Source organism: Silurus meridionalis, chromosome 21 (genome assembly GCF_014805685.1).
Source record: "Silurus meridionalis isolate SWU-2019-XX chromosome 21, ASM1480568v1, whole genome shotgun sequence".
Lineage (NCBI taxonomy): Eukaryota > Metazoa > Chordata > Actinopteri > Siluriformes > Siluridae > Silurus > Silurus meridionalis.
In genome coordinates this window covers 15,959,008-15,986,767 of record NC_060904.1, presented here as the reverse complement: position 1 = coordinate 15,986,767, position 27,760 = coordinate 15,959,008, and the positions used below count along the sequence as shown (strand labels likewise).

General features: G+C 38.2%; 2 protein-coding genes across 5 annotated transcripts; one reads left to right on the top strand and one right to left on the bottom strand.

Moving 5' to 3' along the window:
- Window positions 1–1,462: 1,462 nt before the first annotated feature.
- efhb (EF-hand domain family, member B) lies at window positions 1,463–13,473 on the bottom strand. Of its 2 annotated transcripts, none has more exons than XM_046833728.1 (13): window positions 13,350–13,473; window positions 13,123–13,185; window positions 11,826–11,969; window positions 11,423–11,603; window positions 10,119–10,232; window positions 9,876–10,005; window positions 9,271–9,354; window positions 9,123–9,190; window positions 5,108–5,262; window positions 4,338–4,542; window positions 3,741–3,974; window positions 2,572–2,756; window positions 1,463–1,906 (listed from the first exon to the last, which is right to left on the bottom strand). In XM_046833728.1, exons 1-13 carry the CDS (start codon window positions 13,413–13,415, stop codon window positions 1,760–1,762), a joined length of 1,776 nt encoding a protein of 591 aa, XP_046689684.1. In that variant the 5' UTR covers window positions 13,416–13,473; the 3' UTR covers window positions 1,463–1,759. The 2 variants fall into 2 exon arrangements, with proteins under 2 accessions (XP_046689684.1, XP_046689687.1); XM_046833731.1 differs by having other exon boundaries at window positions 1,467–1,906; window positions 3,759–3,974.
- Window positions 13,474–14,759: 1,286 nt separating this feature from the next.
- Window positions 14,760–23,979, top strand: rab5ab (RAB5A, member RAS oncogene family, b). Of its 3 annotated transcripts, none has more exons than XM_046833926.1 (6): window positions 14,760–14,939; window positions 17,767–17,985; window positions 19,842–19,993; window positions 20,196–20,318; window positions 21,150–21,243; window positions 22,010–23,979. In XM_046833926.1, exons 2-6 carry the CDS (start codon window positions 17,817–17,819, stop codon window positions 22,123–22,125), a joined length of 654 nt encoding a protein of 217 aa, XP_046689882.1. In that variant the 5' UTR covers window positions 14,760–14,939; window positions 17,767–17,816; the 3' UTR covers window positions 22,126–23,979. The 3 variants fall into 3 exon arrangements, with proteins under 3 accessions (XP_046689882.1, XP_046689883.1, XP_046689884.1); XM_046833927.1 differs by having other exon boundaries at window positions 14,760–14,951; XM_046833928.1 differs by lacking the exon at window positions 14,760–14,939 and adding an exon at window positions 15,918–15,995.
- The last annotated feature ends 3,781 nt before the right edge of the window (window positions 23,980–27,760 follow it).

The window sequence follows — 27,760 nt, the reverse complement described above, 5'->3', positions numbered from 1 at the left end:
AATCTACATTAAAAAAAGAATATTGGTCACATGATGCAACACATTAACTTTTATTGCAATTTTATATATATATATACATAAAGGGAACAAGACCACAATCTGTCAGTCAGCGCTTCTTTTCACGCACGTTTAATCCAGTCGTTTTATTCCATTAATCCGCTTCTCAGTTTGACTGCCTGAAAATCCGGGCCTGTGTGAAATTAATGCCTAACAGCGCATTCACACACACTGGAGGATTTCCTGAATCAGTGTCTACTGGCAATATTATTACACATATAAGCAAATTAGTTTGCAATTATTTATTTTTATATATTAAACAGATTAATAAAATAAAAATGAACCCTAAACCGAAAGTGTGTATAAACAGCGTAACGATGTGCACCATAAAGCTTGTTTTCTTTAATGTTCTTTTATTCGATGCTTGCACGATTAATTGACTCATATGGCATTAACATGTTCGTTTAAACTCAAGCGACATATCCGCACTGGTAATCATATTAAGACCACTTTACACACGTGACGAAAAAAAATCCGCACACGAACTCTATTACTGCTGAGAGGAAAATCTTAATCCTACTAAACATATTTAAAACAATTTAATGAATTCTGCTCAGTCTTATAAATCTGTTGCTCCGAGACTGGATAAAGAATCTTATAAATGGCTTTATTTTTCTAAAAATGGGATGTGTGCGTCAGAGATGTTTCATCAAAAAAAAAAAAAAAAGACCTTAATTAGGTAGTAATTATCTGTGTATTTATTTGTTAGTTTCTTAAGGGGTCAAGCACTGAAGGTTTTTTGCTTCCACAGTGGAGCATCTGGCAACCCATTGAACATGTTTGCCATATTAGATTGGATATCTACATTAAATCATCTTCTGCTCCAACATAAACTATATGGACAAAAGGTTTGTGGTCACCTGACTGTAAATTGGTATGTGCGTTTCTGAACATCTCATTCCACATTTTGTCTCCGTTTGCTGTTGTGATAACCTCCACTCTTCTAGGAAGATGTTGCACCAGATTTTGGAGTGTGTTTGTGAAGATTTGTGCTCATTCAGCCACAAGAGTGTTAGTAAAGTCTGCTAGTGATGTAGGGTGAGGAGGCCTGGGGTGCAGTCACCGTTCCAATTCATCCCAAATGTTCTGGGAGTCAAAGGTTTATAGCAGGCCACTAAGATCTTCCACTTCAACCCACTACAACTCCAAATCACATCTTTATGGAATATAAGGGCATAAGGGTATCATCATGCTGGAACAGGTTTGGGTCTCCTAGTTCAAGTGAAGTAAAGATTTTATGCTACTGCATCCTAAGGAATCCTAAATGTTGTGTTCCTCCAACTTTGTGGTAACAGTTTGAGAAATATTCAAATATGACAAAAAAAAAAAAAAAATTAGGCATTCAAATACTTTTGTCTGTATAATGTATTTGATCCTTTTATTATGAACTTTTGACAGACACATCGTGAGACTGAGCAAAAAAAATGCATTTTTTCATTCATATATTTGAGTGATATGTATGTATGTATATATATTGAGTGATGAATGTATATATGTGCACGTGAGTGTAAGACACTACAGATAAATAGGGCTATATTGCAAAACAGTAGATATCTCAATAAATCTTGCGATAGACGGATCAATAAATTCAGAATCAGAAATCTAAAAACTAACTCCAGATGACTTAAATTCAACTCACAAACGAAGCAGCTATTTGCGTCGTACTGTATCGAAACAATACTGAAAAATAGAAATCCTTTTTCTAATTTGCCTGCAGCTCACTGAGACAAGTTCGAAAACTCTCGACACACACTTCTCCAGTTGGGTGTCTTTTGGAAGTCAAGCTCCAGGCCTCCTCAAACATGTGATCTGGAATATGCAGGTCGACGTTCTGGAAAATCTGCTTCATCTAAAACGGGAAGAAGAAATCGAGCAGGTTAAAATTAAAATTTTAAATGTTATGTTTTACTTGACTTTGTTCATTGATATGAATTTCTCAAATACAGATTAAGAATATTTTTAGATCTGTATATTGCTTTGTAATTGCAGTCCTTTTAATCCATGTCTTATTATTATTATTATTATTATTATTATTATTATTATTATTATTTAAATGTCCCCAGTTACTCTTAATTATGCAAAATACATAGATTGTAATTTTAATAGAAACAGAACTCCAAATCTTGTTCTTAAGCTCATGAGATGGAAAAGCCCGGTTTTTGGTTTTAAGTTATTTTTAATTATTATTCCAATTATTATTTTAAGACAAAATACAGTACGCATAAATGTCATGCTCACTGAACAAATTAAGCTAGGTTTCATTCCTACATAATTAGTATAATGAAAGTTTTCCCCTACCATCATCTTCTCCAGTTTGCATATAAAACAGGACTATGGATCTGATTGTGTGACGTCATAAATTCCTCATGTTTCCTGAGTCGTTTTTTGCCAGAAGTTCTAAAGACTTTTTTATTTAGCTTTGTTTTAACAAATTTCTCCCAGCCAACCATTTACAAATCAGTATCCAATAAGAATACACCATTTACAGTTCACTGATGTCCCATGTTGGCTCACCTCTTCCTTGGTGCGAGGGCAAAAGAAATGTCTCTCATCCACCCCGAATAGAGAGTACAGTGTGGGAAACAGTAATGCATACGCCGTGCCCTCTTCACCGTAGTTTGTTCGGTCACTGATGCGCTTGATACGTGGGGCAGCCAGATCCGTTCGCACCGATGGAACGCCATATGTGCGATTGTAATCTGTAGATCACAAGCATGTAAAGCACACACAATTTGCTCTGGTATAATATTATGCCAGAAATAGTGTGTAGGTTGCAGGTGTGTAGGTTGCTTTTTCATTAATATTGTTTACATAATATCCAGTTATAAAGTCATTACCAGATCAGGGAATTGCTGTCTTCGATTTCCATATGTGTAAGCACATGATAACACTTTCTTCAAGACTAGTATGCTCTTATGTTTCAATCTTTACCAACATAAAGGGGGGAAAAACCTAATATACTACATAAAATCCTGACCGTTCGGCCCAAAACAGCCCAAGATTCAACATACTGCATTTTATTCTGAGATGCTTTTCTGCTTATCACGGTTGGAAAGTTACTTGTCCAGTGTGGCAATTCTGTGTACACTCTTTAGACTGTTAAGAGTGTAAAAAACCTAGCAGTTTGAGAAACTCTCAAACCAGCCCTGTTGGCACCATCAACAATGCCACACTGACTGTCACTGAGATCATTTAGGAAAGTGGTAGCTGAGTGGTTAATATGCTGGACTTTTGATTAGCAGGTCATGAGTTCAAATCCGATTTCCTGCCACTGCTGGGCCCTCAAGCAAAGCCTTTAACCCTCTATTGTATAAATGAGATAATTGTAAGTTGGTCTGAATAATAGTATGTGCCAAATGATGTAAATGTAGATCACTGTGATTTTTTTCTTCATTCTGATGTCTGATGATATAACGATAATATATGTATATTGTGCTGAGTTTATTACATGCAAAAGGGCATCTATGTCTAACACACTAAATGTTGTTACAAAAGTCCTCTAATGTCTTCTATTTATGTATATAATTGTTGAATGTATGCTATGTACATTCTTGTAGCATTATGGGCCTGTTGTTTACTATTGTTGCTAAAAAACAACTAAAATGTCCTGAGTGAAATGTGCCACCCGAGACTCTGAGCATTTGACCCACACGAGTCAAGCCATTGGTCATAATGTGACTCACTGTTAGCAGCCAGCTCACCCGTGATGGCGCAGATGGCAGAGGATGATGTGTTGATGCGCTCTGGCTCTGCTCGGGTTCTGCTCAGTGTTTTAGGGGTTTTCAAAGAGCTCCCCACCTTCACGGGTTCCAGGTCTTCACACTTGGCCAGACTTTCAGTTCCAGTCTGTTTCTCTGCGTCCGCTTCCTGAATCTCAGTTCTCATGCTGACAGCCAGGGTCGTGCTGGGCTTTCGCTCTGAAAGGATGGACAGAAACTTTAACCCTTATGCTCTGCTCAGGTCAAAACAACCTGCATTGACTTCCTGTGCATTATAAACATCAATACAGAAACGTCAAGGCTGTTTCTGCTTCTTCACGGCGCACTTCGGGTGATGGTCCTGTATTTGTCTTCCTAAAAACCTCCATACTTACATGCTTACTAAAAATGAGCATTAAGAAAAATTGCTGTGGTGATTTTCTGACCGGGTTTCTGTTTAATGAAGACATTTCTGAGAAAAAGTACATTCCAGTCGTCATCACTTCATCACTAGTATACTGAGTGCTTCTAATTATGTGTAATCAAAAACTGCATTAGCACTGAAACACTGATTGATCTCACCTGTCAAAATCCTTTGCTCTGCTCTACTTATTGGCATTTTGTCCTTCCAATTAAGGAAGTTTGCAAATTCCAGGAAGTTAATTAGCCCATCTTTATCAACATCGCAGTAGTCCATAAGATCGTCCAGGATGTCTGTGCTAAGGTCCAGGTTAAACTCATGACACATGTCCTGTAGGTCCTCCTTATCAATACCTCCCTGGGCTTTCTAGACCGAAAAAAGATTAATTTAAATATTCATGCCCTAAAAAGTGTGCAAAAATGAGTACAAACAAATACAAATAATTAGAGTTTTCAGAGAATGCTAACAGAAATGCACTAAAGCTAAAAATGAATTAAAGTTAGTTATTAGTGGTTAGAAATGCTAAAATTACAGCTGACAGTCATTTAAAATCAGGTAGATTGTTAGAAATCCTAACATTTAGGCTAAGGTTAAATCAATAACTAGTTAGTGATGGGTAAAAAATTAGTTAGTAATGGTAAAAAAAAGTTGTCATTAAAGCTAATAATAATTGAAGTTAGCTAGTGATGCTAAAAAATGCTTAAAAGCATAATGACTGAAAGCAAGTTGTAGCTAACTAGTGCAAAGCTAACTTTTGTAATAAATTATAACTTGCGTATGAAAAATTCTTTTTTCATGCAATTGCCCATCTGGGGGCTTTTGTATACCATGATATACTCTGGATATCCAGATTATTAGGCATGCTTATGTGTTCCTTAATAAGCCAGAAGCACTGTGTATAACCGTGATGTTTCACTAACAAGCCTTTGACCTTGTCGTAGTGTCTGAATGCTTGCAGCAAAGAGTTGAAGTTTTGGAAGTTGGCCTTCTTCAGGTGCTGACGTACGGCACTGACCAGCGTGCTACTTCTGTCCTGGCCTTTCCTGTGCTCTAAAGGTGGTGTGGAGTGCAGGGCATCTGCTGCACCTTAGTGGAGAAATAAATCTATAATTCAATATGGACAGTGCTGGTACACTAACTCGAGGGGCTTCGATGAAAGTCCACGATTCACCTCTTATAACAGTGGTACTAATTAGTCAGCATGTATGTGTCATAATAATAAAGCAAACCTGAAGACATTTCTTAGAATTGTATGGTGCTTACAAAAAAATTGTATACTGTAATTCCCCGTTTATCGCGGTGGTTATGTTCCAAAAAAACATGATAAATAAACGCCATCCCAAAAATGCTATTTTATGTATACAGTACTGTAACATTTTACTTCATTTTATAATTAATAATTGTATTTTTATTAATACATTTATTTATTTTAACATAAAACTCCAACTGGCAAATGCAATTCTGCGATAAACCGGGGGCGCCAGATTCAAAGCGCTAAAGTTGGGGATTAGTGTATTACACTGTTTTAAAATGTTTAATTCTGATTGGTCTAAAGGTCATTTGGCTAACACAATGGCAAGCAAAGACATTTGAAGCTGGAAACGGTTATAAGGCCATTACCAAACAATTTAAAGCTCATCGTTCTATAGTGAGAAACATTATTCACAAGTATAAAACATTCAAGACAGTTGCCAATCTTTCCAGGGATGGTTGTGCCAGAAAATTCACCCCAAGGTCAGACTGCACAATGCTCAAAGAAACTACAAAAAAATCTCATGAGTTGCATCTTAGACTCAGGGCACAATTAGAATGTTAAATGTTAAAGTTCATGGCAGTACAGTTAGAAAAGGCTGAACAAGTTTTGTTTGTATGTATAGATTGCCAAAAAAAAAGTCTCCTCTCTCTAAAAAGAACATGGCAGCACGGCTTATGTTTGCAAAGTTGCGTCTAAACAAACCACAAGACAACTTTAACAATGTCCTTTGGACAGATGGGACCACAGTCTTTTACTTTTCTGTCTCCTCAAGTGAGCCCTTCTCTTTCTCTGTGCTTGCCTGATGCAAACCTGACCTGAGTGTAAAAGTATTTACACTGACCAGGCATTACATTATAACATTACAACATTATGAAAAGTGAAGTGAATAATACTGATTATCTCTTCATCATGGCACCTGTTATTGGGTGGGATTTATTAGGCAGCAAGTGAACATTATGTCCATAAAGTTGATGTGTTAGAAGCAGGAAAAATGGGCAAGCATAGGGACTTGAGCACCTTTGACAAGGGCGAAATTGTGATGGCTAGACGACTGGATCAGAGCATCTCCAAAACTGCAGCTCTTGTAGGATCCGCAGCTCTCGTCTGTTTCATCAAAGGCTGTCGAGCTACTGTAGCTCAAATAGCTGAGGAATTTAATGCTGTTAATGCTCGACAGGTCAGGACTGTTTTGGCAGCAAAAGGCGAAACAACACAATATTAGGCAGATGGTCATAATGTTATGTCTGATCGGTGCAGATGGCCACTAATACATATTCCTGTATATTCTCACCTTCACCTCATCTTCACCCTGCATGCTCTATTCAATGCCTCACACTTAACCAGGCTTTGGTCTATAGAGTTTTGACCAAAGCCTGAATCCACCAAAGTGAGGTATGTACCACCTTGGATACTCACGGGCTTCCGGTAAATACCAAGCCCAATCGGGGGGCGCCCTGTGGCACAATGGGGATCCGAACCACCAGCCCCACTTTTATCATGGTTCATTGGTCCTGGAAATGCCCAGGGTCCCCACAGCGCCAGTAGACCAGCTCAGGATTCCCAGCATGGAGCTTCTGGGCTACAAGCTGGACCACAGGCTGGGCCTTCCTTGAGATGAGTGGCAAAAGGTGGAGTGCCCATTCAGATGCTGGCTAGCCCCTCATGTTAGCCACCCACTCATACAACTCAAGAAAAGCCTCAGCATCATTCTGTTGCCCCATCACGTTGAGCACGATTTACAGTACCAATACAAATTTCAACATTGTACAATAATATTAAAGATATATAAACTAGGAAAGAACGCTTACGCAATTAAGTAGTTAAGTGTTAAACAACCCAGTATGTGTTTTATATTTAGAATTGTCCAAACTAGATACATTTGGCTTTGATGACAACTTAGCATTCTCTCATCAGACTCACAAGAATGGTGTTTAATTCACAGGTGTTCCTTGTCAAGAGATCATTTGTGACATTTCTTGCTTTCTTTATGTGCTTTAGACCACCCGGAAAGGCTGAGTAAAGAGTTAATAGCCTTATTAGTGCAACTAAAACTGTACAACTGTACAAATCCATATTGTGGCAAGAAACACTGATTTAAGTAAAGAGAAAAGACAGTACATTATTAGAAGATAAGTCAATCTAAAAAATCTCAAGAACTTTAAATGTATTCCCAAGTACAATCTTTAAAACCATCTCATGTTTTAAACATGAGATGGTTTTAAAGATTGTACTTGGGAATATATTTAAAGTTCTTGAGATTTTTTAGGAAAAGAAGACCAAGAGCTCCCTCTGCTGCAGAGGATACGTTGGCAGACATATTTCATTATCCACTGTTCAGGGGAGACTGCGTTAGTCAGGCTTTCATGGTCAAAATGCAGCAAGGAAGACATTACTTTGGAAGAATAACATGCAGAAGAGACTTGCTTGGGCAAGAAAACACAAGGAATAGACATTAGATCAGTGGAAAACTGTCCTTTGGTGTGATGAGTCAAAACGAGCGATTTTTGGTTTTAACCACCATGCCTTTGTTAGATGCACAGAGAGTTACTGAATGCATGGATCCCACGGTAAAGCATGGATGAGGAGGTGTGATAGTGTAAGAGCATTTTGCAGCGACATGCTATTTCAACTGGTTTGCACTAAGTGGGACCATTATTTGTTTTCCAACAGGACAATGACCCAAACACAACTCTAGGTTATGTAAGAGCTATTTGTTCAAGAAGGAGATTCTTGAAGTGCTGCATCAGATGACCTGGCCTCCACAATCTTCCGATCTAAATCCAGCTGAGATGGTTTGGGATGAGTTGGACCAGAGAGCAAAGGAAAAGCAAACAACAAGCACTCAACACTTCTGGGAACTATTCAAGGTTGTTGGAAATCCATTCCGGGTGACTACCTAATGAACTTGACTGAGAGGATGCCAAGAGTGTGCAAAGCTGGCATCAAATCGGCGTCTCTAAACTTTTGACTGGTACTGTAGGCGGCTGCGGCTGGAGCAATCTGCTTTTCCAGCGTTGCTCTGAAATGCCTTCTGGTCCATCTCCTGAGCTTGGAACGGTGCCTGGAAGCTCTGTTTCTGCTCCGTATGCACCTGGAAAGAGGGCTTGGTGTTGTGTCCGCTGGAGCTGTGCAAAGGCTTTGACCCTTGAATAACTCTTCCTAAGTCCTGGGTTACGGCACCAGTGTGGAGATCTTGCTGGCTCCAAGTCGAAGAAAGAAGAAGCAGGCATTGGTTTTACCAACAACAAAAAATGGGTTTATTCTGCCGCGACCATGCTTTTACGTTTTACGTTTTTTTTTTAGTGGGACATCAATCACTGCTCTGCCACGCACCTTCTGCCACGTACCTGCTGACACAGTATGATTTAAAGATTCTTTGTTACCCGACAAGCTGTTTTTTTGTTGTTCTTCTTCTTCTTTTATGGTGGGGGGCAACATTTTTAACATGTCACAACTTACACAAGGAACCATTGTCTAATTGCTGTGGTATTAAAGGAATAGAACAACATTTGCTGTTATATAGGAAAATAATATAATTCACAGTGATATTAGTGACTTTCTGATGATAGTTATATAGATATATAGTTATATATAGATAGATGATACATTTTTTCAATCATTTTCCTACAACAGCACAGTCTCAAGTGTTGCCAAGATAAAAACAAGTATCCACAAGTTTGATTTAAATTACCGAAGTCGTCTGGACGCGGCGGCGCTCCGAACGTGTGGTCAGCCGGAACTCCCATGGTGTCTGCGATTCTAAAATTGATCAATAAAGATTAACATTTGTCAGCTATCTAATGATAAAGTACACGGCAGTGACGGTATTAAGAACTTACGGGTCGCGCACTTTGCCGATCTGCGACTGCGTCCTCTCTCGGAAGTCGTCACATCGCTTTGAGACAAACTTTGCGCTGTGGTTCCTTTCGGGGCAAAAAATGTCATTTTTATTTTGAAAATGTCCTGCATACGCATTACATTCGAATTAGAATACTTTTAGGTGAAATCAACTTCCTGTACTTGTTAGCTACATTAGCTATGTAGACAATATGGGGGAAAAAAGGACTGGGACACCTTTCCAGCCATTTGTGGTTCTTTCCCAAACTGTACCACAAAGATAAAGGCACACAATTGTATAGGATGTCTTTGGATGTGGTAGCATACAATTGTTGGAGACCCAAACTTTTTCAATGCCTTTGGGGCAGGATGAATCTTACAAATCTCAAAAGCAATTTAAGATTCAAAAAGCTCATACAATACCAGTCATATAGTCAGGTGTCCACAAACCTTTGTCTATATAGTGTTGCTCTGGTGCGACAAAGTTCTATCTATCTATCTATCTATCTATCTATCTATCTATCTATCTATCTATCTATCTATCTATCTAGCTAGCTAGCTAGCTAGCTAGCTAGTTAGCTAGCTAGCTAGCCAAAATGAGGCTTACATTTGTGTATTGCAGCGCCATTGGAGTGATTTTCTGACGTTGTGTCCATCATTGTTGTGTGGAGTGACCATACCAAACCTGCTGTTCTCCTTGTAACTCCTCACGTCATATTTCCTGTTCACACGCTCACCTGAAAACCAGAAACCACCAATTAGAATACTAAGTCAATCCGGTCACTTCTTGGAGTTGTCATTTGCTATGATGTTATGGATGTGCAGTATATTTATGTTCTGTCTCACTTACCAACAAAGTAGGAATTGTGCGAGCGGAGGTATTGCTCATGAGGTTCTTGCACTTCTTGTTCTATTTGCTCTGCTGTTTTTTTTTGCGGATTAACTAGTTCGCCAGCAGTAAATTCTGCGTAAATAAACAAAACATATCATTTGTAATATTGTTTCTTCTGCGATTAAGTTGATAATGGAGATGAAGTGCTCTTTTTAGTGTGATTTTCTTATAAGTGGATGCATCAATAATCTTATATAGTACAATTCTATTCTAATACACTGATTATCTCTTTATAATGGCAGCGGTTAGTAAGTGGGATAAATTTATAAGGCAGCAAGTGAACATTTTGTCCTCGAAGTTGATGTTAGAAGCAGGAAGAATGGGTAGTAAGGATTTGAGCTTTGAGTTTGACAAGGACCAAATTGTGACGTCTAGACGACTGGGTCAGAGCATCTCCAAAACTGCAGCTCTTGTGGAATGTCTCAGATCCACAGCAATCAGTATCAATCACAAGTGCTCAAAAGGAGGAACAGTGGTGAACCGGCGACAGGGTCCTGGGCGGCCGAGGCTCATTGATGCTGTGGGGAGCGAAGGCTGGTCCGTGTGATCCGATTCAACAGACGAGCTCCTGTAGCTCAAATTACTGAAAACATTAATGCTGTTTATGCTCAAAAGGTCACGTCTGTTTTGGCAGCAAAAGGGGGACCAACAAAACATTAGGCAGGTGGTCATAATGTTATGCCTGTTTGGTGTATAGTATGTGTCTAAGTTTGGCAATTTAAAAAAAATAACAATTACAATTGAGCACTTCCAATGTTGTGGATATAAATATAATTTACATTTATATTTTCAATGATTTTTTTAATATTTTTATTACTGTTCTGTCAGAATTAGCATCCACCAACATAGAGAGTATTGCCAATTTTGCCCCCCTGTAGACACTAATGGCTGTGGCCCCTGGACTGAAAGAATTGCAAATGACATTTCTACATTCATAAAATATGTGATAATTTGGATTATGCTATTATTCAAAGCAACTTACAACAGAAACACATTATATTAATATATTATTGACGGTTTGTTGAAGGATTCCACAAGATCAGCTCACGACCTTCCGAAGAGCAACACAATATCTTAAGGACTTAAGCTGCCATTGACATGTACCTATAGTACTAGACATTCTAGCAAAAGCTAGAGACTTGACTTCTGTGATTACCCCTTACACTCCTTGGTTTCAGGCTACTGGTTGACCACTGACACAAATTTGGAGAAATAACAACAAATAACAGCAGAGGAGAACAAGTATCTCTTGTTGTTCTTACCATAAAGTGGTTTAAAACCAAAAGTTGTCGTTTCAGGATCAAGATCATTTGGTAGACCTGGACCTAAAACCTGGGACTGTCCTAATGGAGCTTTTTTTCTGCTGCTATAAATCGCCTCCTGAAGCTCTCTCAGCCTCTCGTGGTAGTGGGTCTTAAGTGGTGGGCTGATCAGAAGTTGAGCCTATAAAAAAGGGGAGGAAAAAACACACACGTGTTCAATAACTGAATCGTTTGTAGAGATATAAATAAATCAGATCAAATATTATATGGCTGAAAGACATAAGACTCTATATTACCATTATCATTATCATTAGCTGACTATGGACAGGATAAGATAAGATAAGATAAGATAAGATAAGATAAGATAAGATAAGATAAGATATATGTCTATGGGAATCTTTACACTGATAGATGACCCTGAGCGTCTCCCATGCACCAGAGTACTGGCGATATCAGGGTCATTTGCTTTCCCGACGGACACACACACTGTTCCTGGCTCCGGATGTCTACTCTTGAGGAACTTCCGAACCAGCAGGGGTGTATTAGGCTACAAAGAAGCGAGAACATGTTTAGGAATACAGTTGATCCCAAGGATCTGAGATGACTAACCTGTTCTGTGTCACTTTACAAAGAAACGTACACACAATGAGTAAGGAAGTAAATGTAATCCGTTAATGTGCTTTTAACGTATCTGTACTTTTCTGCAGGATTTCCATTTGAGGAGACTTTTATTTGAACTTCACTACATTTTAAAGTCAAATACTTTTTACTCATTTTTTGGAGAATCAGTCCTCTACAGAGCTCTGATCTCATACCTATTTTACACGTGTGGGATAAATTATACGAATGCTGAATGCATCCCAGGCCTCCTCATCTCATCATCATCAGTTCCTGACTTCACTAACCCCCTTGTGGCTCAATAAATCTCACACAAATCTCCACAAGCACACTTTAAAATCTAGTGGAACATCTTCCAACAGAAAATTGGGACTAAATGTGGAATGGGATGTTCAAAAACCACATGAATCTTATAGTCAGGTGTCTGCAAACAAATGTCCATACCGGGTAACCATGCAAGGAAGATATCATAGCAGGTGCACAACATGGAACTTCTACCACCAATATCAATTAAATAATATCGTATTATGCACCATTTTGTCATGTATGTACCACAAACGCACCCTTTAAATCATTTACTGAGTAGACTCATTTGTGGCCCTTTATGTCTGGTAATTAAGGCATAACACAAATGTTATTTACCACCAAACAGTGGAACTAATGAGTGGTAAAACCTCTCCACACCTTATTTCTATACAATGGAAATTTTACAACCTGACACCTTTATGACCCCAAAACAACATGTCAGAACATGCAACGACGTCATATTATCATCGTCATATATAAAAAATAACCTTCAGGAGATCAATGTGTTTCACATCGACTCCAACGATTAATTTATTACAAAATTCCCACATTTGTTTAATCAGTCATTCAGTAAGAAGCATCAGCTTTAATTTGTGTATTTATTTTGTATGGAAAATTAATAAAGATTGCTAAATGGTGTGATTATATCGTTCATTAAAAAGATCAATTTTATGATATCAGACTTTAGGATGTATGCTGTATGATGTACATCACCAGTGTGACATGTAGGAGATAAAACAACAAAGTCATATGGACGATTTTGCAGCATTACTCACCCTTTGTTTTATTTCCTGCAGACAATCCCATGCCCTGTCTCCGTCTGGTACATTTTTCCCTGCCTTTTTTTCAAAGAATACAAAAAATAAATATTGTACATTACTCTCATGTATAATGAATTTATTCAATCAGTTGTAGAGACAATAATCAATTTCAATAAACATAAATTATAAAGCACATCATCAGGTAATGCATCTGAACTCAGCCTTATTAATAGCTATATTACCGCTCTAATACTCGGGAAAGGATCCCTGCATCTCCAGGATCTTATCGTCTTTTCAGAAACAGTCATCTTTAACGTGTGTAACTTTTCTAATTCTAACTTTGCTCTGTTTCCACCCGGAATGTTTACCTGCTGTCGCCTAGCAACCGATTTCCGCGTAGCAACAGCGACATTCTATACAACGCACGGTTCTCATGAATATTAATGAAGAATGAAATGTGATTGGCTGAAGAGAAACGCAGATGATACGACGGGGCTCAGGCCAAAAATAAATAACCATATAAGTTATTTATTTTTTTATACATGGTCCTAATTGTCAGGTGCCCACAAAATTTAAACAACATTTTTATTTATTTGTTTGTTTGTTTCCTAAACATGGTTCTTATGGTAAGATGTCCACAAAATTTTGAACACTTACTTATTTATTTATTTATTTATTTATTTATTTATTTATTTTCTTGCCATGGTCTTAATTGTTAGGTGTCCACAAACCTTGGGCCATATATGTATGTATTTATTTATTTATTTATTAAGCATGACCCTAATAGTCAAGTGTCTACAGACTTACATATTTATTTATTTTCTAGACATGGTCCTAATTGTCAGGTGTCCAAAGAATGTAAACAACACATTCATTTATTTGTTTGTTTGCTTCCTAAACATGGTCCTGATTGTAAGGTGTCCACAAACATTTGACCACTTATTTATTTCTTTATTTATTTTCTTGGCATGGTCCTAATTGTTAGGTGTCCACAAACTTTAGGCCATTTATTTATTTATTTATTTATTTATTTATTTATTAAGCATGACCCTAATAGTCAGGTGTCCACAAACTTACATATGTATTTATTGATTTATTTTCTAGACATTATCCTAATTGTTAGGTGTCCACAAACCTAAACTTTAGGCCACATATTTGTCAGGTGTCCAAAGAATGTAAACAACAAATGTATTTGTTTGTTTATTTCCTAAACATGGTCCTTATGGCAAGGTGTCCACAAACATTTGACCACTTATTTATTTCTTAATTTATTTTCTTGGCATGGTCCTAATTGTTAGGTGTCCACAAAACTTAGGCCATTTATTTATTTATTTATTTATTTATTTATTTATTTATTTATTAAGCATGACCCTAATAATCAGGTGTCCTCAAAATTACGTATTTATTTATTTCCCAAACAAAGTCCAAATAGTCAGGTGTCTACTGTCTTTCATTTTATTTATTTATTTGTTTGTTAATAGTCAGGTGTCCGCATACTTTTGGCCGTAGCCCCTGGTGTATATGAGCGGTTTGTGTCAGTATTTAATGTATTAATAATGGGCGGGCCAAAGTGGAAAAAAGTTATCGACCAATAAGGAAAGGCGCTGAGTGAGTCTGTGTTCTTATTGGCTGACGGGCTGAAACACGTCACCGCGTGTCAGTTCCAGTCACCCGATCTGTCAGGCAGATCTGCGGGGGAAGTTGCGCAAAAAAGAAAAAGAAAAGAAAAGAAAGAAAGAAAAAGGACGAGGAAGGAATTTAAGTCGTCTTGTATTTGTTTTCTCTTTAACCCGATCGTGGAGCTTCTTTTTTATATTTAATTCGGAAACCAGGTACTTCATGCGGTGAGCTCTTGTGTGTCTGGTGTCATGTTTGGAGCTTTCGCTTTTTCTTCTTCTTTTTTTTTTTTACCTAGCCGGTGACTGGTTAGCATTATTAGCATCTGTATTAGCATCTTTATTAGCATCATTATTAGCATGTCGTCGCCTGAAAGAAATCGACGTCTGTTCTTGCAGTAGGCTCAGTTTAAACCGAATTAACTTCCTGCACCGAATCGAATTCCTCTGTGCGTTTAATTCGCTTTAAACGAATAATGATTAAATTTTATACACATATCTATGGGCCCTATTTGTTGCCAGGAAGCGTCCGCAGCTAGCATTGATGCTAACTCGGATGTGCTAGTTTACAGACCGGATCTTCTTCAGACATTCGGGTTTGTTTTGACATTTAAACTAAGATAATTTAATATTAACACATAACATTATATTTATATAAATATAAAAAACCTGTTTCACGTCGACCTGAACGATTAGGTAGCCAACTACCGAGCTAACTAGCTAGCATGCTAGCCTGCCTGTGTGATGACAGTCAAAACAAATACTGGTCTGGAGGAAAACACGGACCAGCGAACACACATACAGGAGGGAAAAACTGTCTTTATATCATTTTAATTTATATAATTTAATTATACAAAAAAAGCATAATCATCTTACAAAATGGATTTGGGTTTATTTGGGGTTTTTGTACATCTCATGGTGTCTGCGGACATGCTAGGAGTCACTAGCTAGTGCTAAAGAATAATAATAACAATTATTATATTAAGTTATTGATTTATTTATGTTTAAGTAGCTTCTTCAGCGACAAATAGACCATGTTTCTCAAAATACGTCAGTGGTGTGATCTCTCCTCACGTGTAAATAAGTGACGTCCCAAACTAATTTGCATATCTCTAATGACGCCACAGTGGGGTGAAAGAGGGATATATATATATCTATGGAGGAGACTCGGAGAACACACTTAGTACATAATTATCATCTGTGCAGAAGCTGGTGTTCATGGTCAAGAAGTGTTTGGTTACATACTGTTGCTTGTATTTGCCAAATATTCATGTATGTACTATTTTATTTACACATTTATTTCCTAAGCACAAATGGTCAGGAAATAGACATTAAGGGCCTGGGTGTTAATGGAATAATGCACATTAATTACTGTAAATACTGTCATGAAGAATATTTCATTGGTTCATGGAAACAGTGGTGTCCAGATTAAATCTAGGAACAAAGTTGCTGATGTAACCATGACATACACATACAGTTACTTTATTTGTGTTTTGGGGCACCAGAGTAATGTTTTTTTACTAGTCCAAATATAAGGACTGGGGTATGGACGGCTGTCAGTGATTGGTTGATAGGAAGAGTTTAGCTCATAGATTAGTTTATGGTAACAGTTTTGGTCGGTGATTACTTGATCACAGTTTAGGTAAATGATTGATTTGGTACGGTTTTGGTCCATGATTGATTGATGGGAACACTAGTGGTCAGTGATTGGTTGTTAAAACAGTAGCGGTCAGTGATTGGTTGTTAAAACTGTAGAGGTCAGTGATTGGTTGTTAAAAACACTAGCGGTCAGTGATTGGTTGTTAAAACAGTAGCGGTCAGTGATTGGTTGTTAAAACACTAGCGGTCAGTGATTGGTTGTTAAACCACTAGTGGTCAGTGATTGGTTGTTAAAACAGGAGCGGTCAGTGATTGGTTGTTAAACCACTAGTGGTCAGTGATTGGTTGTTAAACCACTAGTGGTCAGTGATTGGTTGTTAAAACACTAGTGGTCAGTGATTGGTTGTTAAACCACTAGTGGTCAGTGATTGGTTGTTAAAACACTAGTGGTCAGTGATTGGTTGTTAAAACACTAGTGGTCAGTGATTGGTTGTTAAAACACTAGTGGTCACTGATGGTTGTTAAAACAGTAGTGGTCAGTGATTGGTTGTTAAAACAGTAGAGGTCGGGACAATTTGCTGCAAAGGACTTTTTTCCACAGAAACTATAGACTATGTATCTAAGTTACTTTATTTGGGCTTGGGGTCACCAACTTATCAGGTTGTTACTAGACTAAATAGAGGGACAAAAAATAGTTGGTATGTTATGGAAGGCTGCAAACACCATGATATCACATTTGGTCAATCTGTGTTAACTACTAATAATCAGCAATTGAGGCTCTAAAACAATCAACACATTATCACTATATTATTGTCTAATATATATATATATATATATATATATATATATGATGGCTCCATTAGTTTCTGCATATTAACTGGTGTTTAAAAACACAATGTCCAATAACAGCAGTTTATTAGATAAGAGGCAGATTATACCCGGTAACCTGGTATGTACCATTAGCATTCTTACTAGGCTCTGAGTATACAAATACATGATACTGATCCTCAGGTCCTCTCAGTAAACAAGCCTACTGCCTGCTCGAGCTTCAACTGGTTGGTCTATGTAACATGTTTCCATGATGTGTGTGTGTGTGTGTGTGTGTGGGTAAAAGATCCTTATTGTAAATAATCGCAGAAAATGTTGAAAATTTCCGCAATTCTTTAAAATGTAACAAGAGAATAAGAGAGAATAAGACAACATCAGTAACGAGAAATGAGACATGTACTAACGAGAATTAAAAAAAAGAATTCTCTGTATTGTGATCAGGAAGGAAGCAGCATTATGAGAGACAGAACTGAAGCATACAATTGCAAATACATAATTCCTGTAAATACACAAAACATAATCCAGTGAGTTTATTGATCCTTCATGCATTAGAGCTGAAATTTATGAGTAACTTTTTTTTTTTTTTGCACTTTTTTCTCCTTTCTTTTCTCTTCAGATTTAAACAGATCCGATTTCAGATCATAACAGGTGATTGGTGAGTCGGTCATGGCAGGAAGAGGCGGTGCTACGAGACCTAACGGGCCGAACGCAGCCAGCAACAAAATCTGTCAGTTCAAACTGGTGCTTTTGGGCGAGTCTGCAGTGGGCAAGTCGAGCCTGGTGCTGCGCTTCGTCAAAGGCCAGTTCCATGAGTTTCAGGAGAGCACGATAGGAGGTAAGAGCACTCTTGTGTGAGAATGAGGAAGTAACACTTCGGTTTAGAGTCACTTTCATAGATTTGACACCAAACGCTCGGACAAACAACAAAAAAACAAAACACGCAGACAGAGTGGCGTTTGCAAAAGACCGCTCACCTCTCACACCGGCGAATACTCAGATACCCGGCGCCAAGATTGTATATCGCCACAATCCGGGAGAAACAGATGCTGCCAGATGTTATTCTTCTCAAAAATTTTTTAAAAAAAGGTAGACGTTAATGCTGTATAAAAAATATCAGTTCCACCATTTTTTCTTTTTTAAGAAAAGAACATCGATTATTCTTTAACGTCATCTCACGTTGCACAAAAAGATCACTGCTTTCTTTCTCCTTTTCTATTCGCCGTTAAAGTGTCTCGGATTTTTGAGCATCAGGAACCAATGAATTAGTGAGTGGTAGTTAAATTAGTAAATTGGTGAGTGCTTTTACATGCAGTCCCCTTTTTTTTTTTTTTTTTTTTTTTTTTTTGTTTACCTTTGTCCATGCCATTTAAGCCTCGCAATGGCGTCCATCCAGTTCCAGGAGAACTGAAGGCTGTTCGCATCTAGAAAGCGATTCGACGCTGAATTGACGCAACCTCAGGAAGTGAGGAAAGCGTTCTGTGTGTTTTGGGTTGCAGCATTTTTTTTAATACGCACATGCTGCTGAACTGAGTCAAAGTGCAAAGCAGCAGTGTTGTGGAACGATTGAGGTGCTTTGGATATTTATGTTTCATGCTTGGCAAACATTTGTTGATTTAAATAGGTGTTTTTTTTTTCCTACATGTCCAATGTTTTGGACTTCTGCTTGTAAATATGGAATAAGGAAGTGTTAATGTAAGCTGTGGGAGTCGAAATCCCACTTCTTGTGCTCCAGTTTGAGAACTTTGATAGAAGTATTATAGAGAGTCATAACATTTTGTAAAGAGATGCAATTAAACTAGGGGTGTAACAGTACACAAACTTCACGGTTTGGGTTTTAACTCGCGGTTCGGTTCGTTTTCGGGACGTTTAGGGGACGAAATGCAAAACATAATTGCTTATCATTTATTATTATAAACATTTGTAAACATTAATAGTTAAAAATTTTTCAAAACCATTACTTAGACGTCTGCTTGGATAAATAATATATAAAATAATATTAAATAAAATTAATGCAAATAAAATATCTAAAAATAAATCAAATGAATGCAATACTCTATTTTTTTTATTATATCGATTAAATTGTGTAATCGGTAAATTGGTGGAAACAAAGTTTATTAAATAAAATAAAATAAATGGAAAAAAATGTATTAAATAGTTTACATTGGTCAGACCTTTATTTGGGTAATACTGATGTGTTTATGTGGAACCTTTTATAAAGAAATTTCGCGATGCACTACAAATCTTATTTCCGGTACCGAGTGAGTAGCCACGGTGACTTTTATTTATTCATTTTTTAAATTTATTTATTTTTATAAAAATCTTAAAATAAAAAAAAAAAAACGCGTTTCAAATGTGAGGCAGAGACTAAAGATGTCTGCGACTTTACAAAGTTTTATGTCAGATTTTCTTTGTAATCTTTGACACGAAGTTGTGTTTCCGGTCATGAAGTGCATACTGTCTTTCTTTTTTCTCACATGAAACCTACGTTCTGTGTAATTATGGATTACTAGGATTATAATAAGTACCTGGTATACTGTATGTGGAGTCCCAACACCATCAACTAAATATTTATAAGTAAACAGAGACTGCTGTGTGTGGCCTCTAGGTGCTCATATACTGGGAAAACAACCACAGGAATGTCACTCTACCTCTTTTCTGTTCCTCCTCTCTCTCTCTCTCTCTCTCTCTCAGCGGCCTTCCTGACTCAGACAGTATGTTTGGATGACACAACGGTGAAGTTTGAGATTTGGGACACAGCTGGTCAGGAGCGCTACCACAGTTTGGCTCCAATGTATTACAGAGGCGCCCAGGCAGCGATCGTGGTGTATGACATCACAAACGAAGTAAGTCGGGGCTTAAAAGGAAACAGAGGTTGCATTTGTTTTGTTTTTTTATCACACACAAGCATGCCTAGTGTGGAACAGGCTGGCTTGGAGCCAAGGGCACAAAGTGCTCTCGCAAATGGACAAGTAATGGATAGTAATGCAGCATGATTGCCCAGGAAATGCTAGATCACGTCTTTTTTTCTTTCCCTCTTTCCCCCAGGAATCATTTGCACGTGCAAAGAATTGGGTTAAAGAGCTCCAGAGGCAAGCCAGTCCTAATATTGTAATAGCTCTGGCTGGAAACAAAGCAGATCTTGCCAGCAAGAGAGCCCTGGACTTTCAGGTTTGTGGTTTTTTTCTCTCTTATGTATGTGCATATTAGTCTTGTATGATGCCTACATCTCCAGCTTCATAATCACATGACTGTTGTGTGCGTTTTCTTTTTCTGCTCTGTTCTAACTAAAAATTCACTACTCACACTTCACAACATACATTCCATGTAAAATATATAAAATAAAAATATATAAAAAAAATGTATAGTACTGAATCATGAAAAGGTGTTGAATAAAATAAATACGAATATATTCATTAATAAATATAATTAAATAAGCACACAGCATCAGCGATTCGCCTCTAGAAGCCTCTCCCGTAATTAGAGCAGCCCAGAAGCCGGAAATATAATAATTGTGTACCGTATTTTCCGGACTATAAGCCACTACTTTTTTCCCACGCTTTGATCCCCGTGACTTAAACAGTGAATAATTTATGGAGTTTTTCCCGGTTTTACAAGCTTCAAACCAAAAAAACTGAGACCCATAATATTAGACCAATGAAATTGCCGAACGGGTTCAGGTGAACCAATGAAACTCTTTATATTAAATCAGATGCGCTCCCACTGAATCGGGCCGCACCACATCATAAATATGGATGATGTTCCTCTGACGTTTGATCTGCCGCTCACTCGGGCTGTCTACAGGAAATGCGTATCATTCGTCACGCTGAAAACAACCGGGCATGAAAACACACTTCACCTGTGTTCTGAGCTGCATATATATATATATATATATATATATATATATATATATATATATATATAATATATGAGAGAGAGAGAGCGAGAAGGCTATTAAAAATACATTGCTTTGTTTAACGAAGGTATTGTTTTCCCTTGCAGGAGGCACAGACTTATGCAGATGACAACAGTTTGCTTTTCATGGAAACGTCAGCGAAGACGTCGATGAACGTGAACGAGATTTTTATGGCTATTGGTAAGGACCCGCCAGGATTCATCAGACGCATGCAGTCAAACGAAGGAATCATTTCCTAGAAAATCCCACCATCCAAGTGTTTTATTCCTTTCACTGAGAATTTGCTATCGATGTACCTTTATGTTATAGTATATTATATAAAAATTCACTATATTCCCAAAAGTATTGGGTCACCTGGTCATAAGTACGGTATGTGATTTCTGATCATTGTATTCCACATTTAGTTCCAATTCACTCGTATAATTTCCTCCACTCTTCTGGGAAGATGTTCCACTAGATTTTGGAGTGTGCTTATGGATATGTGTTCATCAGCCACAAGGGGGTTATGAAAGGCAGGTACTGATGTAGGTGAGGACCCCTGGGGTGCACTCAGTGTTCATATTCATCCCAAAGGTGTTCAGTAGGGATGAGATCAGAGCTCTATAGCAGGCCATTCAGGATCTTCCTCACTTTGTGCACAGGGGCATCGCCATGCTGGAACAGGTTTAGGTTTCCAAGTTGAAGTGAATGCAAAATTGTATTATAGCGCCATCTAAAGACGTCCTGTACAATTGAGTGCTTTGTGGTAACAGTTTGGAAAAGAACTACATATAGCAGGAAAGTTCAGGTGACCCAATACTTTTGGATCTATAGTGTGTGTATATGATCAATAGCCTTTAATAGCAGCACCGATACCTAGTAAAAAAAATAAAGAAAAAAAATGGTTTCTTTTATAATGAAATAGCATTTGATATATTTATTTTTTGTATTTTTTTTTACGCTGCAGCAAAGAAACTCCCTAAGAATGAGCCCCAGGCAGCCGGAACGAGCGCAGGCCGGACTCGAGGAGTGGACCTGGCAGAGACAGTGCAGCCCACCAAAGGGCCATGCTGCAGCAACTAACCCCCGAACACACACATTGTCACCTCCCAACTAACTCTGCATCACTTCTGGACATGGGGCGCATCCTTCCAAACCTCGCTCCCTGGAACTGCTAAAGACTCTGTATAGCTCTGTTTCTAATACCCATTTGTTTTTCTTTTGTTTGTTTTTTTTAAAGCAAATATAAATTCTTTAATATAACGGATGCATGTATCACTACAAAGCCTTGATATACATTTTTAACTTAACACAGGGGAAAGGTTATCACGGTTGAACACGAGGAAGAACGAGAGCTTGGTCTTGTGTGTGTGTGTGTGTGTGTGTGTGTGTGTGTGTGTGTGTGTGTGTGTGTGTGTGTGTGTTGTATAGCGTAGTATTAAGGATATAACAGGTCCAGACCTGATTTGGTGGCTGTCGGTTGCTTGTATTTGCAGCTTGGTCATGCTGTACATGCAACTTTCAGTGTGTTTGAGTGCCATAGTGGGGAGGATCAACTTTAGGGAAGGTCTGACCAAAACAACCTAATCCTAAACAAAAATGCTACCTAAACGATTACTGTTCTATGTGTAAATGATGGGGAGGACAGAAGCTGTTTTGTTGCATGTTTCGACTGTTAATCTGGTTAAAAAAATAATTCCCACAATCACAATAACTAGTACAGCATCCAGGATACTAGTTCCTTTCTTTTTCATTTTTTGGAATCTCCTGCTTGTAATTACGACCCTAATATCGGTGTCCAAGTGCAGTTCCGCAGTGGGAAGTTACTTCCGCTGACTTTCAGCTCAAATATCAGCCACAATAAGAATTTGATGGATGTAAAATAAATCAAGCCTCTGCTTATCCAAGCTATTCGTTGTGTAGCTTTTAGAGAACGAGCGATCATCATCCTGCCTACGCGTTCCTCATTGAGTCTAAGAATACACAGTCTTTCCTCTGAGGTTATTAAAAGTATTGGTGGCAGATTCGGTGAACCTGTTACTGTTTCGGGGCAGTCAAGTCTGATCATCAGACATGATTTGACCAATAGATGTGGTGTTTTTTTTTTTTTTTTTTAATAAATCAGTGGCAATTCGGTTCTATCCTGCTGTATGGAGTACTGTTGATAGTTACATGCTGGCGTTCCATACATCACTAAAGAACAGTAGATAAATGCCTTTATTCAGTCTTTGGAGCGAAAGCCTCTTTCATAAATGTCACACATAATTCTTCATAGTGCATGGCTGATGCATTATTGTGATGCAGTGTAGTACGGCTATGAAAAGCTTTGAAGACTCTTTTCATCTCTAGAATATATTTCTGCTCATTTAAACGCCCAGCGGTAGAAAAAAAAAAAGTGTCGAGGTACCCAGTATATCTTGCCATCTACATCTTAAATACTACTATATGAACTGTTTGCAATGGACCGTATGTATGCACCCTTCTTATTTTTTTTTTTCTTTTTTCTTGTACAGTTCCCTTTAGAGTTTTTTATTTCACAAATCGGCCAAATGATGTTTAAATGTTTTTTTTTCCTCCCTTGTATGTAGTGTTATTAACAAATCAACTTGACATTTAATGGTCTGTCTAGTGCTTCTTTCGAGATGCTAATTTCTTTTCTATTGAGATACTATTAAATTGCACAAATATGAGTTGTATTTTTAAATAAGTCATTATGAGATGATGCCTGCCTGGTGTCTCTGCAGTGTGATCGAGCTGAAATGGACCACGGTGAGCTCGATTAGCGAATTGCCGCAGGTAGCTGAAGAAGTTCATTCGCAGCCGCCCGAGAGCCGAAAAGGATCGAGTGATGTAACAGCATTAACACTGAGAGACTGATTTTTTTTTTTTAAATGTCCAGGTACTGGTTAATATTTCCAATAAAGGGGGTGAATTGTATACAGATTGTGTTTGGATATTTCTTTCTTATCACATGATCACTGGAGAACGATGTTCTCACAGCTGCTGATGCATGCTTTTTCCTATTCTGCCAGGGTAAAACCATTATGTTTATGGTTTATTTTACCTTCTGCTCAAGAGCTTCTCACAGGCCTCTGGAGGTATGGCTTCTCATTTGGTGGTGCTGTTGTAGGATAATGATCACAGGCTGCCTGAGGCAAGGCTATGGAGGGATAGTATCTTACTTGGGGATGCTGCTGATGATCATGGACCAGACTCTGGAGAATTTTTTTTTTACTTGGAAAAGTCATTGTAATGATCACAGGCCATTGGAGGCCAGACTCTCAAGAGATGGTTGCTCACTTTAAGATGCAATTATAAGGCACTAGGATCACAGGGAATTGTAGGCCATCTCTTGAGAGACGGTTGTTCACATGGAGATGCCATTGTAGGGCACAGGAATCACAGGTCATTGGAGGCCAGATCATTGAAGGATGGTTGCCTCACTTGGAGATGGCTTTAAAGGCCAGGCGCTTAAGAGATGGTCACTCACTTGGAGATGCGATTGGTGACTAGACACCCGAGGGATTGTTGCTCACTTGGAGATGCCATTGTAGAGCACAGGGATCAGAGGTCATTGAAGGCCAGATTCTCAAGAGACGGTTTCTCATTTGCAGAAGCTAATCACAAGGCCAAATTCTTGAGGGATGGTTGGCGTTTGGAGGACAGATTTTTGAAGGATGGTTTTTTTATTTAAACATGCCTGTGAATTACACATAAAACTTATCTCGGTGTGTTCGCAAGCAACACCTCTGTAAACTTCTCAGAAGAAGCTGCAGCTCCAGATTAGCTTCCACCTGGCGTCTTTCTCAATGTCAAGTTTTCAAGGTTCTGCATGTTTGGAAAACCATGTATATTAAAGCAAGTGTCTCATAGCTCATTTGTGTAGCAGCCCTGCCAGGAAATATATAAACGATTTAAAAGAAGCCGGACCCTTCTTTCCCCTTTGTGGTTCTCAGTCCTGACCAACGCATTTTCCCGTTAACTTTTTTCACTTCCCTGATGTGTGATCAAGGAGTTTTTCACTTGCATGACTGATCACTGCATTCAGACACATTTTTCTTCATGTTTATGCTAAAGGGAAATTTGAGAAGAATTGTTCTGGGGTGTCTTCTTGCCAAACCCAGAGTTGAAGTCAATTTTTTCCAGGTGTCAGTTCTAGAGAAGAGATGGCATATATATTTTGTGTGCCAATTCTTGGTATATAACAGTATCAAAGCAATTGTTGCTGACAGACAAACTTTCACAATCCTTCTATATCTCATCTTTTCTTTGAATTTGAGGATGGCAAATAGGTGGGTGCATTATAGCAAAGCTATCGAAACCAAAGCCCCCACTTTGTTTTCCAGACTGAAGTACATTAGAAATACTTCAGAAATCAAGTCTCAGCCAAGGAACTGGTTTCAGCAAAACAAAGAGCCTCCTATCATCCTTTAGCAAAGCCACCATTCATTTCAGACTCCAGCAGGCCTGTGGTTAGTGCATACCATGTTTTCCTTCTGCTTTTGAAGTCCTCAAGTTCCACTTGGATGGATGTTGGCTGTTTATTCGCCTCCCTTTAGCAACCGGTCTCCTTAGCAACTATGACAAATATGGGAACTGTGACAAAATGCTCTGCAGCTGGTTAACCAAAGCCAGCCAAAATCTTGCAATGCTATCCAATCAAATGCTTTTAGGTGTCAAGTATGAAATGCAGTGTTTCCTTCTTTTCTGGGTGAATTTACTCTCAAGTCAGTGTGCATCCAATCAAGGATCCACTGGACTTCGGGGCCAATTTTTATTATTTTTTTTATTCCATAACAGTAGTAAAACAGTCAAAACTAAGGAAACAAACTAAATATTAATGATAGATAGATAGATAGATAGATAGATAGATAGATAGATAGATAGATAGATAGATAGATAGATAGATAGATGTATTAAAAAAGAACAATAGTCACATACATATAGTTTTATTTAGTTGTGTTCCCGCTTGTTGCCCTCTAGATGGCAGCATTGTATTTTATGTAGGTATATGGTGCACCCTCATGGACTATTTGGTTCCCCACTCAAAAGAAAATACCCGATTTGCAGACTGGTTTAATGAATGAGCTTTTAAGAGTTTTGTTCGGACAATACTGTGCATGATGCCAAACCAAATCAAGACCATGGTGCTGGATCAAAAATCAGATCCGACCTAATTTACTGCTCGGTGCACCATATTGCTGAATCAGCCATTTCCTCTCATTCTGCTGATGCTAATATTGCACCATTTCCATCACCTGAATCATGTCGTGTTTTTGTGCCTGGATCTGATGAGTACCTAGCACGCTTCACTCGTCCCACCCCGTCACCTGAAGTACTAAGATGACATGTCAATGGCAGCCCTGTTTAGATGATAATGCGTTGGTCACATTTATTACTGTCAGTTGCTTTTAGGTTTTAATGGAGAAACCAGTCAGATGGTGATCATGGAGGTTCAGCCAGAAGTAATATGTGTTCCTTACACCAGGAACAGGAAAATCCACCATGAATGCCTTGCATATCACTATTATTAACTAATATGTGGTCTTTCTTTTGCAAAAAATTATTGAGGTGACATTTTTAGTTGCAAAAATGGCAACACTGATATGCACTGGACGATCGACTATATTTCAGATCAAGGGGAAGTTTTCAAAATGTGCTTAATGCAAAAACATTTTATTTAAGGACCACATACAGAAGGTATGTGCTTTTCTATGTTTATTCAGTTAATGTGTTGTGCCTGTGGATTTGGTGGTTGTGTCAAGGGTTCATCTACAGCAGGATTTGTGAGGTCAGGTGAAGGTGCCTGGGGTAAAGTTAGTGCTTTAAATCACCCCAAAGGTGTTCAGGTCAATGGGGTTGAGGTCAGGCTTCTGTGCAGGAGGCTTGAGATCTTCCATTCCAACCTTGACAAACCATCATCCTGGATCTTGCTTTGTACCCAGGGGCATTGTCATACTGGCGACGCTTTGGGGAAGAACTACACATAGCTATGATGGTTAGGTGTCCACAAATGTTTGGCTTTATTAGATAAATGTACATGATATCTTGATATTTATAGAACATTATAAAACATATTCCTTTGATGCTACAAAGAAACTGCAGTTTGGTGCTTCTCTTCTTTCTAAGAATATGTAAGGTTGCATATGCTTTAGCACAGACCACAAACCGCACAGCACTTACTGTACACTAAAAAAAGAACTTAAAAAAAAACAGGTGGAAAATAATTACTTTCATGCACCTCTAAAACCTTGAGCTGGATTACATTCTTTCTCATTCTCAGTCTCAGGCTCATTTTTCAGAGGTAATTGATATGAGTGGTCTTAATAATAACCAAGCTCGCCTCTGGTTTGCCGAGCACATGCTACATTACCTCCAAGTCAACCTGAAATGAAATCCTTTTGCGCTGTTAATAATTACCTTCCACCGCGCGCACAGTCAATACCCGTCAGACTCCATCGGCGGCTCCTGTAAGTCAACACCACCGATCATCTCTATTTTTCTTGCTTAAAAGTAAACCTGGCCTCCCGATTAGCTCTCATAATTGTCTTTAAAGACACCACGAACGAGGTGTCATTTACTGAATAATGACAGCCATTAGAAGAGCAGTTATATTTCACATCCTGATTCAGACTCCCGATGAAAAGGCATTAAAGGACATTTTTATGTCCTATTCACTAAACTGTGATCTTTAAAAATTTTCTAAAACAATTTTCTA

What these genes read in the sequence shown, in the direction of transcription:
- efhb (XM_046833728.1), bottom strand. Translation starts at nt 13,415, where the DNA reads ATGACTGTTTCTGAAAAGACGATAAGATCCTGGAGATGCAGGGATCCT. An exon ending in TGCAGGAAATAAAACAAAGG is followed by an intron (nt 11,970 to 13,122) that starts GTGAGTAATGCT and finishes GCTTCTTTGTAG; the next exon opens with CCTAATACACCCCTGCTGGT. An exon ending in ATCGGCAAAGTGCGCGACCC is followed by an intron (nt 9,191 to 9,270) that starts GTAAGTTCTTAA and finishes GATCAATTTTAG; the next exon opens with AATCGCAGACACCATGGGAG.
- rab5ab (XM_046833926.1), top strand. Translation starts at nt 17,817, where the DNA reads ATGGCAGGAAGAGGCGGTGCTACGAGACCTAACGGGCCGAACGCAGCC. An exon ending in TCAGGAGAGCACGATAGGAG is followed by an intron (nt 17,986 to 19,841) that starts GTAAGAGCACTC and finishes TCTCTCTCTCAG; the next exon opens with CGGCCTTCCTGACTCAGACA. An exon ending in CGAGATTTTTATGGCTATTG is followed by an intron (nt 21,244 to 22,009) that starts GTAAGGACCCGC and finishes TTTACGCTGCAG; the next exon opens with CAAAGAAACTCCCTAAGAAT.